This window comes from Benincasa hispida, chromosome 3, assembly GCF_027475165.1.
Source record: "Benincasa hispida cultivar pf3 chromosome 3, pf3_genome.v1.1, whole genome shotgun sequence".
NCBI classification, from domain to species: Eukaryota; Viridiplantae; Streptophyta; class Magnoliopsida; order Cucurbitales; family Cucurbitaceae; genus Benincasa; species Benincasa hispida.
In genome coordinates this window covers 71,741,537-71,757,483 of record NC_143480.1, presented here as the reverse complement: position 1 = coordinate 71,757,483, position 15,947 = coordinate 71,741,537, and the positions used below count along the sequence as shown (strand labels likewise).

Here is a 15,947-nt window from a genome sequence, read left to right as displayed (position 1 = left end):
ATTTCAGAAATAGGTCACCCATAATATAAAATTAAAGAAAAAGAAAGGGGAAAAAAAAACTTAAAAAAGAAGAATTCTTAAACGTGTCATTTTCTTGAGATTACTTAAGCCCTAAACTAATTGAAAAAATGTTGAACTTTTTCGTTCACCACCCTAGGTATAACAAAGTAACATAATTACTTCTCTAGCCAATTATTATATACCCTTAAAATCTTGCTAATAGTCTAATATTTCTAATCTTATCATAATACCCTTCCTATCAGAAACGTCTACAATCAGCTGCTTGCTGTTTTTATTCTATTCATCATAATCATGACACCAATTTTATATTTTTATATAATCATGCTTAAAAGAAGGGGAAAGAACCTACAGGCTTGAGGTAGAGATAATCCCCTTTCAAAGTAAGGGCTAAGGAATACTACAAAAGGGGAAAAAATGTATTTTTGGCTGCTTATTGTTCTATTAAGGATAAAGAAGGTATATTTTGAGTTGTAGTTCTTTTTCCCTGTTCATCAGGAAAGGATAGCCGGTGCTAAGCTGATGGTATCCCTCATGTCAAGTGAAGATCCAATTTTGGAGTGTATTTCTGGAGGATTACTAGAAGCAAGAGATGTGCTCTCAAGTGTATCTTCTTTGGATCCTTCAATTGAAGTCCAACAAATTTGCCAGAAAATGCTCCAATGTTTGCTTTCTCCATGAGTTCATGTGAGCTGTTCATCATCATAAGTGGACAATGATTTTCCTATATGACCCAAGTGATTAAACTTTTAGATAAAAAGTTATTGTAAATAATATTAATTGGTAAACCATGGTATATTTGGAGGGTTATTTTGGTCTTGGTCCAATGATCACTTCGAAGGTTACACCTGTATTTCAAATTTTTAATACACGGTACATTATTTGAAGGGTTCTTTTAGCACGGGCCTAACTATCAGTTAGAAATTTCACACTTTTTTTTTTAATAATATGGAGTACAAGGGATGTTTGTATTTAGTAGCTCTTTATCGATGACACGTCTTAACTAAGATGATTCATGCTCAAATTGAACCTATCTAAAAAGCTATTTCTTAACTTGCATCAACGAATAGTTATATTATATTGGGGAAATTGTTAGAAACAACATATTCATCTTTTAAGATTAGTATTCTTTTTTAAAATTTATTAAAATAATTTTCTGTGTGTTTCTTGGTCAAGATTGACCACTGAGATTTGTATAAAAAAAATTAATATTTTCAATCTATATTCAAAATTATCGATTCTCTTAAGCTCTTGGTGAATCTTGACTAGGATGAGGATTGAGATTCACATAATTTTTTCAAATCTTAATCTTTCTGAATCTTTCCAAAATTTAGAAATCACATGGCTAAATATTACGAAAAATTGAAAAGATAATTAGTAATTTCATTTAGATAAATGGTAAATCAATTTGAAAATGAGTGTAAAACATAAATTGGGTATAAGGTTTGCAAAATTACACAATTTTATGTAAAGCTTGGGAAAGATTACAAGAAAAATTTTGACGAGTTAAGAATTGCTATGATATTTGGAAAGATGGCATAATTTTTGAAAAAATTATGTGGATCTCGGTTAATTTTGTGCAAAACTGTATCGAGAAAGTCTAAAATTATTGATTCTTTTAGCTTTCTTGGTACAATTTCTCCTAAATGAACATCGAGATTAGGCTTTCTTGATGAAAGTCTTCTCAATAGCCAAATTATAATCGAATTTAAAATTGAACCTAACTGCCAAATCAAATAGAACAGTTTTCATCCCTACCTATCGGGCAAGTGAGAGAGAGGCTTCATTGTTCAAGTCCTAAAGTCTGCATTTAAGGGATCTCCTCATGTACTTTCCCTACACGGGAGGGCAAATTCAATCTTGTGAAATTATATTTCCAACTCTTTATTTGGTTAAGTCTCCAAAATGGTAGGCATAATGAGTTGACAACTCATGACACTCATCTATGCAAATCAAATGACAAACTTTCACATGCAAGAGTTTATAATGAAAGGAGTAGGTGACTATCTGCAGTGGAAGGATCGTGTCCCAATTTTAATTTTACAAAACATTGATTACAAGAATCCACAAACTAGGAATAAACAATGCTAATTAAGCATGCTTTTCTAACACATACAAAAAAAAAAAAAAAAAAAAAAAAAAAAAAAAAAAAAAAAAAAAAAAAAAAAAAAAAAAAAAAAAAACTAAAACAGAAAAGAACTAAGGGAAAAAAGGGTTCATGGATCTTACCCTTGGAGATTATCCTCTTGGGTCACGAACAAATCGGACTCTCCTTGTAATTCACAAACACATGATCACTAGAATGATGATGGACACCACCAATGGCTCTTTCCCATTATTCTCAAGGGTGAGGATCGTTGAGAAGCGTGGGCTTCAATGATCAATTTTTGAAGAAAGGGAGAAGGGAGAAATTCTTTTGAGAGAGAACACTGTTTCTGTAGAGAGCCTTTTGGGAGAGAATCTGAAGCGAGAAGCCGATAAAAAAAAATCTCATAGCCCCTCAATGTTAACGTGAAAAAATAGTTGAGAGATTAAAAGTTGTTTTTTTTTTCTTAAAAAAAAAATAACTTCCTCATTTTTATTATTTAAAAAGTAAAATTTGAAAATTCATAATTTTGAAAGTCAAATAATAATAACTTTATTATCCACATCCAACCATATGTAATATCATATATAACATATAGCCTATAGTTAATATTATATCACATATAATATAACTTATGGTTTGTCACATATAATATAACTTATGGTTTATCAATCTCTCAATTAAACTATAGTATAAATATGAAATCATATTCATATTAATTTTAACATATAATTTTTATATAAATCACATTCATATAAATAATATTTGAATCATATTCAAATATTTGTTTCTCTCAAACAAAACTTTATATTATAATGTATCACATACATTATTTTAACTATATCTCATATAATTAATTTGAACTATTCAAATTAATTCAAAATTAATTCGATTTTCACTAATCCCTATTGAGTTAACAAAGGGACCTTATGAACCTATAGATTGAAGCTCTAATGGTACTTGATTAATTAATTAAACTTTTTAATTAAATTAATCAACTTCCATTAACTACAGATCATTCCACTAAAGATCAATAGTTGCACTCTCCCTACTAAAGATATATTTTTGCATCCATTGGATATGACCAATCAACAGTACGTTGACCCTTCACCAATTTCTCATAAATACAACTGAGTCAAATTTACTATTTTGCCCTTGTAGTTCCATCTAATTCCTTAAGTACCATTGATCCCTCTAATGAACAATAGGTTATAATCCAACTATAATCGGACCCCTATCGGGTCAGGAGAGGGTGTGGCACCACATTGTTTAAGTCTCGGAATCAGCCTTTAAGGGAGTAATTTCTCTACTTACCTTAACATTAGGAAATGAGTGAATTCCTTCTTATGTTGCTACGTTCCCAGCTCCTCAATCAGACGAATCCCAAAATGGTAGGCATATTGAGTTGGCGAAACTAGTCACTCTCATCCATATAAATCAAATGACCGCCTTCATAAGTAGGAGTTTATAACTCACTTAGGACTCAGGTCAAGTCATCTATGGTCATTCTGGTGAAATGTAAGTCTCTTCTAGCAACGTGTTATATAGAGAGACAATCTATTTCATAGTTCGGTCTTATACAAACTCTTTGTATAAAATATTCTCGCTCATATGTCTCCACACGAATGATCAAGACCAGATCACTTGTAGCACTCTACAATAATTGTAACAGCTACAAAGCAGGTCGTATTCGTAGTGTCAGGTACCCAACCTTATCAATCTACTACAGACCGTTTAGGTTATAACTTAAAAATGATCTACCTGTATGTCTCCACATACATGTTTAATGTTGAGAATGTCCTAAAACTTGCAATTCGTAATCATGAAAGCATATTCTATTTATCAATAAGAATATATTGTTGAAGCATTATCAATAAAATTGTTATTGAAATTGCATTATGTTATAAAAATCAAGTAAAAGAATCTATGGCTATAGTATGAATACTGTAACTTTATGTAGAGACATAAAAGATGATCAATTTATAGTATATAGCCAAAAAGGTCTATAAGTATATGGATGAGATTGGGTACCTCATCTTAGGGACACTATAGATACGACCTACTTTGTATAATGATACAAAACGACGTGATTCTGAAATCTTCCATGTGGAGACATGCGAGTAGAGGCATCCTATGCAAAAGAGTTGCGCATAAGACTAGACCACGAAATAGGTCACTTTTTTTTATAACAACCGTTTACTGCTAAAATGACTATTTTAATTCAATGACCTAGGGTAACTCGATCTTAATCTTGAGCTAACTATGAACTCTTGTTTATTCGAGATTATCCTTTGATCTGCATGATGAGAGTAGTTCAATAGCACTGCTTAACAAGCCTTCCATTTTGGGAATAAGACCAGATAGATAGCTGGGGACATAGTCCTACAAGATGGAATTCGCTCCTACCCATTTTAAGGTTAACAGATAGGTTGTTCCCTTAAGTACTGATTCCTAGTCTTGGACAAAAGGGCCCTGCCCTCTCATGGCCGAGGGACATGGTTTATTAGTTGGATTATAAACCAATTGTTCAATAGTGGATCAATGGAAGCTTAAGGAGCAAGATGTACTTATAGGGGTAAAACGGTAATTTTGACCTAGCTATAAATACGAATGACCTATGAAGTATCGACTTACTGATCATGGTTAAATTAAGTGGACATAAATATATCTACAGCGAGGAGAGTGCAACCATTGAGCTATAGTGGTATGTGTCGATGGTTAATGAATATTGATTAACTCAGGTTAAAGAGTTTAACCGATTAATCTCAAATCAATAGAGCTCATGATCTGTAGGTCCATAAGGTCCCTCTACTAGCTCGTAAAAGATTAAACCTTGGATTAGAATATTGACAAATTTAAAGCGTTCAAATTCTGAATTAGGGTTTGAATTTGAAATGTTCAAATTCAATTTAGGGTTTGGATAGTTATATTCGATATAATTAAACGTTTAATTTTATCAAAATTAAACATAATTGGAGAGTTTAAAATATTTAAATATTAACTACATAAATAGTGTTTTATTAATTTAATATTTGATATTAAATTATTATTTAATTATTTAAATATGTAATTTATTAATAAAAAATTTTAATTATAAAATTCAACTTTTAAAATTGAATTTTAATTTTTTTTATCTAAAGTAATTTTTAAGTAAAGTTAATTAGATTTAATAAAATATATAAATTAAAATTGAATTTCAAATTTGAGTGAAAAAATCCAACATTGAGATGTTTTAGTGGATTTTTCCACATTTCAATACCTTGTCCACTCACTTAGTGTTAATTTAAGTGTTAATTAGCTGAATGTATGAGTGCTTGCATGTTTAAACTTATTAAATGCTTCATTTTTTAGAAATCTGAAGCTCATGCATTCTGAATTAGTAGAAAATTCTGAGAATTTTTTAAACTCTCTCAAATCCTCTCCAATTCCTACCTCTATACCTCTCAATTTAGAGTTTCCACCACTCAATCCAAGGATGAGAAAAAGTAGAGAAGTGCTCTTGCTGGTCTACTTAGGATTTGGAGATCAAATTCGTGGAGTTCAGCAAGGATCAAGAAGGAATCTACAAATCTATACCATCTAGAAACCATTGTTTCAGAAAAACTATTTTTAGCATGTTTTGAACTCAAATTAAGTGCAATTAGAGTGCTTAATGATTTTGTTCGCTTTTGCATTTTGCATCTTTACTCTGTCATTAGCTACTTCACAAGCAATTACGTACACACTACTTTCATAGAGTCTACAATGCATCCCTGTTTGATGCTCTGCCATACTATTTCTTCTTCACATAGAGTGAACACTGATCCCGGTGTAGATTTTTTAGAATCCTTACTAAGTCTAAAATGAAGAGTTAGTACATCCTGTAAGGATGTGCTGATTATTTTATTTGTTATTAATATTTCATTGTATTTATTGTGTTATATTTGTTGTATTTTTATTTTTCGCTTTTGTAATGGGTGACTTTTCTATTTAAGAAAACCTTTTCCTTCTAAGAAAAATAAGAGACAAAAATACATTATTTGGCATGGCATTAAAGCCACACATGTTTTGAAACCCAAAATAATCCTAAACTTTTTCTAAACCCTTAGAAAACTTAGTATTTGTTGCTGCTACTGCTGATCGTTTATCTTCGTCATTCGATGTCGCCTATCCCTCGAAGCCCTGAAGAACGTTGCCTCTCACTTGCCAGTCAATTGGATCTCTGTTGGAAAGTGCATCTCAACTGCGAGTTAAGATCAATTTTGCTTGATTCAAAGCATTTTCTGGACTCATCTCACCCATCTCCGTCGGTCATCCCAACTGCATTAATGACCGTTCCCTTCCGCCACGCACCGCCACATGTAGCTATCACACCTAGTCCCGAGCCTTCTCTCGTAGACCCAAAAGAAGATGTGAAGACAGTTGATACCACTCTTGTGATACCAACTTCACACCAATTCACAGATAGCTAATATATAAGAACTTAATTTTTTTTATGAACAGTTACAAAAGTTTATACGATTATACAATATTAGCTTTAATAATCCTAATGACTTTCAAAGATAACCCAATTTGAGTCTCATAGAGTCTCGCATTGTGAGAGATTAGTAGTTCCAGACCTTGGGTGATTTTTTCCAGAACGTTCCGCTTTCCGCTACCTGGGAAAAATAAAACAATGGAAAACATGAGCTAGAAAGCCCAGTGAGTGGCTCCCTTCAAATGAAAACAAGTTTTGTTTTAGGAAAACATTTTTGGGAAATCCATTTTCACACTCTATCAATCATCACACATAAGAATGCAATCCTTCCAGCTTGGTAACTGGATATCCCTAGCATGATCATGTATTTCCTCGAGTATTCCCGTAAATTCCCAGTATGAATGATGTGGAAACAATCCCAGTACCCTTATAGCCCCTCGAATGTGCACATGTCAGCAATATCCCGGTTAGTAATTTTTCAGGGTATAATCCCAGATTCCAATGCAAATCACAACAAGAAAAATAACACGAATTACATCAACCAATAAAATCCAGAAAAACACATTTCCCGATCATGCCAATTTTCAAACTTTACATATATATAATAACATATATATATAGAATTCAAACATACGAAAATGATAAAACCACTCACAGTCCTTTTGTTATTCCTCAGGAATTCTCCTAGAATGACTCTTAACCCGGATTCCCTTAAATTCCCCTTATTTTCAAAGAAATCCCAAATTAGTCCAAAAAAATCCTCCGACAATTCTATTTGAGTTAAAAAAAAATAACTTTAGAATAAAATAACCAGCTTACCCCCTTTAAAAAACACAAAACAGGCCTAAATTCCCAAAACACAGCCTTTAGAGGTTATTTTACAAGCTAATGGGTGTTGTGGCTACAAGGTGGGCATTTTCGTGCACAGCTGGGTGTCAAACTTCGCACAAGGTGGGCAGGTTGCAACATTGAGCGTCACATGGTGCTAAGTGTGCGTTGGGCGATCGCGTGCGCGAGGTTGGGCGATGGTATGCGTGTAGCCGTGCACTGGAGCGCTCAGTCGCATGGTCGTGCGTGCTTGGCATTGGGCGTCCATGTGCTGGCAAGGATGCGTAGGTAGAGCTGGCCGATAGGGCTACTGGACACCTGCGCAGGCACTAGACGATAGGCGATGGGCGTCTACGCAGTGCTATGTGTTGGGTTGTATGTTCTAAAACTCGCAGTTTGTAATGTTAAACATATTCTATTATGAATAAAGATGTTATAGACGTTTATTCAATAAAATTGTTATTGATATGCGAATTGTAGTTGTAAGTCTAAATCCAATAAACTAAAAGATCCATGACTATTACATGAATACTTGAACTTTATGTGGAGACATAAGAGTGGATCGGGTTCGAGTAAATAGTCAAAATGATTTATATTATACGAATAAGGTTTGGTGCCTTATTCTGGAAAAACTATTGGATGCGGTTCACTCTGTAGTTGTTATAATTTCTTGTAAAGTGCTACAAACGAAGTGATCCTGATTCATTCATGTATTGACATGAGGAGTGGGGGCATCCTATTGCAATGAGTTTGCATAAGATCAGACCAAGAACTAAGTCATCCTTACTTTATAACGTTGTTTATTATTTAAGACTAACTATTTCAAAGTGTTGACTTAGGTAACTTGACCTTAATCCTAAGCTAACTATGAACTTCTGTTTATTCAGGATTGTCCTTAGATTTGCATGGGTGAGGGTTGGCTCAACAAGGCTGGCTCAATAAGCCTCCCATTTTGGGGGTAAGACTAGGTAGATAGCTGAGGACATATGGTGCAAGACGGAGTTCACTCCTACCCGCATTTATGGATAGTAGAGAGGTTGTTCCCTTAAATGCTGACTCTAGGTCTTGAACAGGGGGCCCCACCATCTCATTGGCCTGAGGGGGACTCACTTTAGTGATTGAATCATAAACCAATTATTCATTAGAGGATCAGTGGGACTTAAGAAGCAAGATGTAATCTCGGGGGTAAAACAACTTTTGACCCAACCGTTATTACTAACACCATGTGAAGGGTTAACTTACTAATCATGGTTATATCGAGTGGGCATAATATATCTACAGTGAGGGGAGTGCAACTACTAGACTTTAGTGGAGTGACCCAGTAGGTAACAAATGATGGTTAATTTAGGTTAAATAATTTAGCCGGTTAATCGCAGATCGTTGAAGCCCAGATCTATAGGTCCATGAGGTCCCCCTACTAGCTCATATCGGACTAAATCTTAGAACAATGTGATGAACGAATTTGAAGTGTTCAAATTCGGGTTTTGGAGCAAAGCGTAAAGATAGACGATCTATTTAACCTAATGTTTAATTGTGAATTGAACATAAAAAAAGAGAAAATTGGAGATATTTAAATAAGATTTAAATATCAAGATTATGAATAGAGATTCACATTCATTGAGATTATTGTTTGATTTAATATTAAATTAATTAATTAATTTTTTAATATTAATTTAATTTTTAAATTTGATTATTAGAATTAATTTATTAAATTAAATGAAATTGGTCAAAATTTCATTAAAAGTTAAATTATTGACTAGGTAAAAAATGCAATGGAAGTCAAATTGTTGACTTTTGACTTTTGAAAGTCAAAAAGTCAAATTTGTTGACTTTGGACTTTGAGAGTCAAACTTCGACCAAGTTAGCGAAAAGATCCAACATTTGTGAGTGTGAAATGCAACCTTTTGCATAGCTAAATGTTGTCTTCATTTGAAGACACATGTCCCACTAAATCCCACTTTGAGTTAGTAGACTTTTGAGTATCAAATTCTCATCAAACTCAAAGTTGCATGTTTGCATGAAATGGTTTTTAAAAGTGAGTGCTCAATGTTTTTTAAGAACTCTTGGCCATAGTGGGTTTTGATGAGATTATGTGATAATCTCATCCCTTTTTTCTCTCAAAGCTTTAGCATTTTTCCTCTCAAAATTAGTCACTCACCAGATTCCACAATCCCGTTCTAAGGCCGAAGAATAGTCGGGAAGACTCTCGTGGTGGTCTACGAACCATTCATGAGGAGATTGGAGCTGATTTGGAGAAGATTTAAAGACTACAAAGGTTGTATTCTTTTTCCTCTTTCTCTTGTTTTATTGCATGCATGCATATCTTTGTAATTAATCTAATTAGATTATTTTAGATCCGTTTTCTTCCGTTATGCACGTGTTCATTCTATCACTATGCGTCCATCTAGGCCTTTTTCCTTCCAATGCTGATTCCTTTCTTCTCACAACTCCAATTTAAATGGTAGCCCATAGCCTTTTTCTTCATCCCCTCTGAACACTCCAATTTAATTACTCAAATTACACGAGTGACTTGTGAGAACTAAACCTCCCAAGTTGCCCTATTTATAGGCATCTAAACTTTCCCACAGCTTGACACCTCCACCATCTTTCCATGTCTAGCTGCCCCTCCCTTGTGCTGCTAACGACTCTCATTGACACCTCTGCCCTGAAGTGTCTTATCCTCCTTCGGCCAACACAAGACCTCTACTTTGCTTGTCTTCTTATTCTTCCACCTCACCTTGATTCAAGCCCAAATCACCCTTGGTCAGCCATTTGTCTAGATGAATTGTTAACTTAACCTTGTTCTCCAAGCCACACCTTTGTCAACACATAACTCATCCCAATAGCCGCATGACTCTCATGACCGCATGCCATTGACTATCGCTTGGCTTCTTCTTGTGCCACACTAACCTTAAAATCATCGCAAGACTCTCCTTGGCTGCACACTCCTTCCCTCACATGTCTTACTCTTGGTGCATCCCTTCTTGGTCCAATGCAACTCCTCATGCGATCATCCTCTACACTTAGGCCATCACATGCTCTTCATCACATTCAACACAACCAACGCCAAGTCTCCTCCCTAGGCCATCCTTGTCACATGTGTCCCATGAGTCCTTCCCTAACCTTAAGATGACTTATCCATTACATAGCTTCAACGCAAAGGCATTGCCTCGTCCACTCATGCGATCAAATAACTTTAAATTGTCTTGGCCAATGCCTTGCCCTAACGCCTCAATTCCTTGTGTGGTACATGTTCTTTGTTAACGCATGGCAAACTGTCGCCAACACATTGCGTTTGACATGTCCCTCATGCCTCCATCTAGAAAATTCTTCCATGTCATCGCTCAGTCAACCCATACCATGCGTCCATCATGGACTTGCTGAGCACAACACTCATTGCTTGGTGTCTTGGCTACATGTTTCACACCAATGTATGGTGTCTCTATGCATTTCACACTTAGTCAATAAGCTCGCCTAACCTCTAATGACAATGTCATCGCCTAAACTTCAAATGGAAAAGCCATTGTTTTGCATACTTTCACCTCAATGCATGCTTTCCACACTTTAGCCAAAAAAATTTGTCTCCTAAACCTCACTTAACTACAACTTATGTTTTAGTCTTTAAGGTCTAGTTTACAACACTTAAGGCATTCTCCTCCTCTTTTATCCTTCTTCAAGCTTCCATGTTAACCAAGTTCTATCCTAAGTCACTTAGGTGAAATTTCAGGGTTTTACATTTACCACCTCCTTAAAAAAATCGTCCTCGAAATTTAACGAACACTTATGTACACAACCAAACAACAACTTTTATTTAATAAAAAAGTTTTGATTACAAGGCTTGCTTTTACACTACTTCTCTGGAGTCTTGCCCTTGACTCTTCTAGCATTGGGCATCTCCTCATCCTGGGTAAAGGTATAGAGTTTTCCCTGTGGTCGATTGTGCTCCCCGGTCTCATTTTTCTTGGTTCCAGCAATACATCCTCCTCCTAAACCTGAGGGTTTTATTCCTTGATTAACAGTTTTTGATACGTTTCCTCCTTCATGACCCATTACTTGGGGACACTCACGCTTAAAATGTCCTGGTGTCCACACCTATAATAAGTATGTGCTTGCTCGGGACATCTTCCCCAACGATATTTATTATAGGTTAAACATCTGGGTCTTTGATTAACACTAGCCACAAATTCTTTTAATTGATCCGGGTAGGGTTGTCTAAATGATTTTCCCAATTGACTTGCTCCTCTAGAGCTTGATCCTGATTTTGGGGTTCCCTTCCACTTAAACAAACCTTTATTTCCTACTCCAGGAGTAAAATTTTTTTATTTTCTTCTTTATTCCATTTATTCACCGGCGGACTACCTTACAACCCTTGTTCCTCCACGACATACTTCTTTCAACTCTCATCGCTGCTTCAACCAACTTTAAAAACTCTACCCACGCCACACTTGCCGTCACGAGAGTCCTGACTTCCTTCCTCAATCCAGTTTCAAACCTCTTACAACGTTCTCTCTTGTCCACAATAATATTTAAAGCATACCTCGAAAGCTCGGTGTACTTTGACTCATATTCTGCTACAGTCATACTTCCTTGTACAAGTTGTAGAAATTCATCTCGCTTTGTATCACGAAACAATCGAGGGTAAAATTTCTCATATAAAGCATTGTGAAATTCTTCCTAGGTAGGTTCAACCTTTCCCCTCCTCCTATTTTCTACCACCTTCCACCAATCTTCCATTCGCTTTTGCAGTAAAAAGGTTGCAAGATTTACCTTCCTACCTTCGGAGCACAATATTACTTTAAAACACTTATCTATTTGATTAATCCACACCACGACATCAGTAGTGTTAAGAGTATATCAGCATACGACGGAAGCAACAAGGATCAATAAGCATTCTAATTAATTAATTTTGGCAATAAGCATGCTCATAAATTAATAAGAGGGTTTCAAGACATACTTTTGTAGAACCACTTGAAACTCAAATTCAGCTACAAATCTTCTCCAAATCTTATTGTGAACCTCAAGGCCTTCCTTACTATTCTCTTGGAGCTTTAGATTGAGTTGTGGGACACAAAATAAACTCAAATAAAGAGAATTTGGAGAGCAAGCAGACTGCTGCAACTTGAAGAATACCTTCTTCAACCTCTCAAGTTTTTCAGCAAAAACTCATGAATTGCATTAGTTTGTATGCTTGATTTCCACTTCAATCTTCTCTATTTATTGCAGAACCATCATGCAAAATAGATAGTTGCATGAAGTGCAGCTCATGCTTTGGAAATTTGACTCAAGATGAAGGTGGGAAATGAGTGAGCTACTACATGGTGAAAGTGGAGTTCACTCACTTTTCTCTTTTTCAAATTATCAATTTTTGAATTTTCAAATTGATTTCCAAAATCAATTTTGTTTTCGAAAATGAAAAAATTTTACAAAATTAATTCATTTAATTTTCTAAATTAATAATAATTAATTAAATAAATAATTTAATTAATTCTAATTAATTCAATAACAAATATTAAATTAATTTTCTACAAATTCCACCATCATGAATCCATTTTTATGAATTTAATATTTAAATCATATTTAAATATTAATTGATTCTCCAATTTCGTTTAATTCCAAAATTAAATGCGTAATTATATCACATATAATTACTAATTCCCTTAATTCTAATTTAAACGTTTCAAATTAACTTATCACACTACTCTAAGACTAATCCATTTACAACCTAGTAGGGGGACCTCGTGGATCTACAGATCATGGGCTCCAACGATCCGAGATTAATTGGTTAAACTCTTTACACCGAATTAACCCCCATTCATTAACTAATGGGTCACTCCACTAAAGCCCATAGTTGCACTCTCCTGGCTGTAGATATATTATGTCCACTCGATATAACCATGATTAGTAAGTTAACCTTTCACAGGTTTTTTGTAATAACGGTTGGGTCAAAAGTCTATTGCATAGGATCTTGTACAAACCCATTGCATAGGATGCCCCCACTCCTCATGTCATAGTATGTACGAATTAGGATCACATTGTCTGTAGCACTTTACAACTCCTTGTAACAACTACAGAGTGGGCTGCATCCAATAGTGTTACCAGAGTAAGACACCCAATCTTATTCATATACTATAAATCATTTTGACTATTTACTCAAACCTGATCCACTTTTATGTCTCCACATAAAGTTCAAGTACTCATGTAATAGTCATGGATCTTTTCGTTTATTGGATTTATTTCTAAAACGAAATAAGCAATTCATATATTCAATAACAACTTAATGAATTTTCAAAATAAGTTTTATTATTTACAAACCATGAGTTTTAGGACAGAAAACCCAACAAGTAGGGTCCTTTGTTCCTTCAAAAATAGTAGCTTCTAACGACCTTAGACGTTTTATCCCATACTTCTTCTCGGGATCGAGCTTTATGGTACCCAGGCTTTCATGTAGTCGTTGAGCGAACCTATTTAACAATTGTTCTTAATACCTAGCTCTTTCTTAGGGATGACTAGATTCACTTTCACTCTCTGTCATACGTCATCTCCGACATAAGTCTTTTAGTCCTGCTACCTACAGGTGTAGTTAGTTGTGATTGGTTCTTCCTCAAAACCTGTTTCTGTCTTTCTCTATTTTTCCACTGAAAGTACACACTATTGGGTTTTATGTCCTAAAACTCGCAGTTTGTAAAAGATAAGAATATTCTACAATCAATAAACTTATTATTGATTCTATTAAATTGCATATGTAAAAGTCTAAATCCAATAAACTAAGATCCACGACTATTATATGAATACTTGAACTTTATGTAGAGACATAGAGATGGATCAAGTTCGAGTAAATAACTAAAATGATCTATAGTACATGATTAAGGTTGGGTACCTTATTCTGGTAACACTATTGGATGCGGCTTACTCCGTAGCTGTTACAAGTTGTTGTAAAGGTATTACAAACGAAGTGATCTAGATTCATTCGTGTACTGACATGAGGAGTTGGGGCATCCTATGTAATGAGTTTGCATAAGATCGAACCAAAAAATAAGGCACTCTTACTTTATCACGCTGTTTACTGTAAAAGACTGACTATTTCACTTAGATGACCTAGGTAACTCGATCTTAATCCTGAGCTAACTATGAACTTTTGTTTATTCAGGATTACTCTTAGATTTGCATAGGTGAGGGTTGGCTCAATAGCGTTGGCTCAATAAACCTCCCATTTCAGGGATAACATTGGGTAGATAGCTGGAGACATAGGGTGTAAGACGGAATTCATGCCTACCCAATTTAGGGATAGGAGAAAGGTTGTTCTCTTAAGTACTGAATCCAGGTCTTGAACAATGGGCCCCACCCTCTCACTGGATTGAGAGGGATTTGGACTTGTGACTAGATCAAAAACCAACCGTTTGTTAGAGGATCAGTAGGAACTTAAGGAACAAGACGTAATCTCGACGTAAAACAGACATTTGACCCAGTCGTTATTACAAACAACCTGTGAAGGATCGACTTACTAATTATGGTTAAATCATGTGGACATAATACATCTACAGTGAGAGGAGTGCAACTATGGGTTTTAATGGAGTGACCCATTAGTTAACAAATGAGGATTAATTTGGTGTAAAGAGTTTAGCCAATTAATCTCGAATCGTTGGAGCCCATGATCTATAGGTCCACAAGGTCCCCCTACTAGCTCGTAATTAGATTAGCTTTAGAGTAGCGTGATAAGTTAACTTTCAAATTAGAATTTAACAAAATTGAAGAATTAATTAATATTTAAATATGGTTTAAATATTGAATTCATGAAGGGGGAATTTGTGTAAAATTAATTTAATATTTGATATTAAATTAATTAGAATTAATTTAATTATTTATTTATTATTTATTTTATTATAAAATTAATTTATGAAATTAACTTTGTAAAATTAATAAATATTTTCAATTTTGAAAAACAAAATTGATTTTAGAAATCATTTTATCAAAATTGGAAAAACACAAGAAAAAGAGAAATATGGGATTTTTCCACCAAGTTGCTCACACAAAATGCACTTGAATCTTGATTCACTCTTCAAAGCATGAGCTACATCTCATGCAGCCTTCTTCTTTGCATGAATGTCCTGTAATAAATAGAGAAGATGGAATTGGAAATCGGGCATGCAAATTATTAGAACTTGCTGAAGTTTTGCTGAAAACTTGTAAGGTTGAAGAAGGGTTCTTCAAGTTGCATCAGTGGTATTCTTCTTCAAATTCTCTCCATTTAAGCTTATCTTGAGTCCCACAACTCAATCTAAAACTCCAAGAGAATAATACGAAAAATCTTGAAGTGGTTCACAACGAGATTTAGAAAAGTTTTGCAGCTGAATTCGAGATTAAAGAAGTTCTACAAAGGTATTACTTAAACCCGTTTTGTTATTGTATAAGCATGCTTATTTATAGCTAAAATTAATGAATTAGAATGCTTATTGATCCTTGTTGCTTCCATTGCATGCTGATATACTCCTACAATTGGTATCAGAGAATCATTTAAGCATTCAATTTGGTTTAATTTTGGTGTGGTGGGTGTTTTTCATG

The 15,947-nt window shown here is 34.5% G+C and overlaps 1 protein-coding gene across 7 annotated transcripts in view; it reads left to right on the top strand.

Moving 5' to 3' along the window:
* LOC120073376 (ARM repeat superfamily protein) overlaps window positions 1-993 on the top strand; it is an 80,756-nt gene extending 79,763 nt beyond the window's left edge. For 3 of the 7 annotated variants that reach the window (XM_090312106.1, XM_090312105.1, XM_039026199.2), the window contains exon 24: window positions 517-993. In XM_090312106.1, coding sequence (XP_090168232.1) covers window positions 517-699 — 183 coding nt within the window. In that variant the 3' untranslated portion in view covers window positions 700-993. Of the gene's footprint in view, window positions 1-495 lie in introns of all 7 variants that reach the window. The other 4 variants (XM_039026200.2, XM_039026198.2, XM_090312104.1 and 1 more) reach the window with 2 other exon arrangements.
* The last annotated feature ends 14,954 nt before the right edge of the window (window positions 994-15,947 follow it).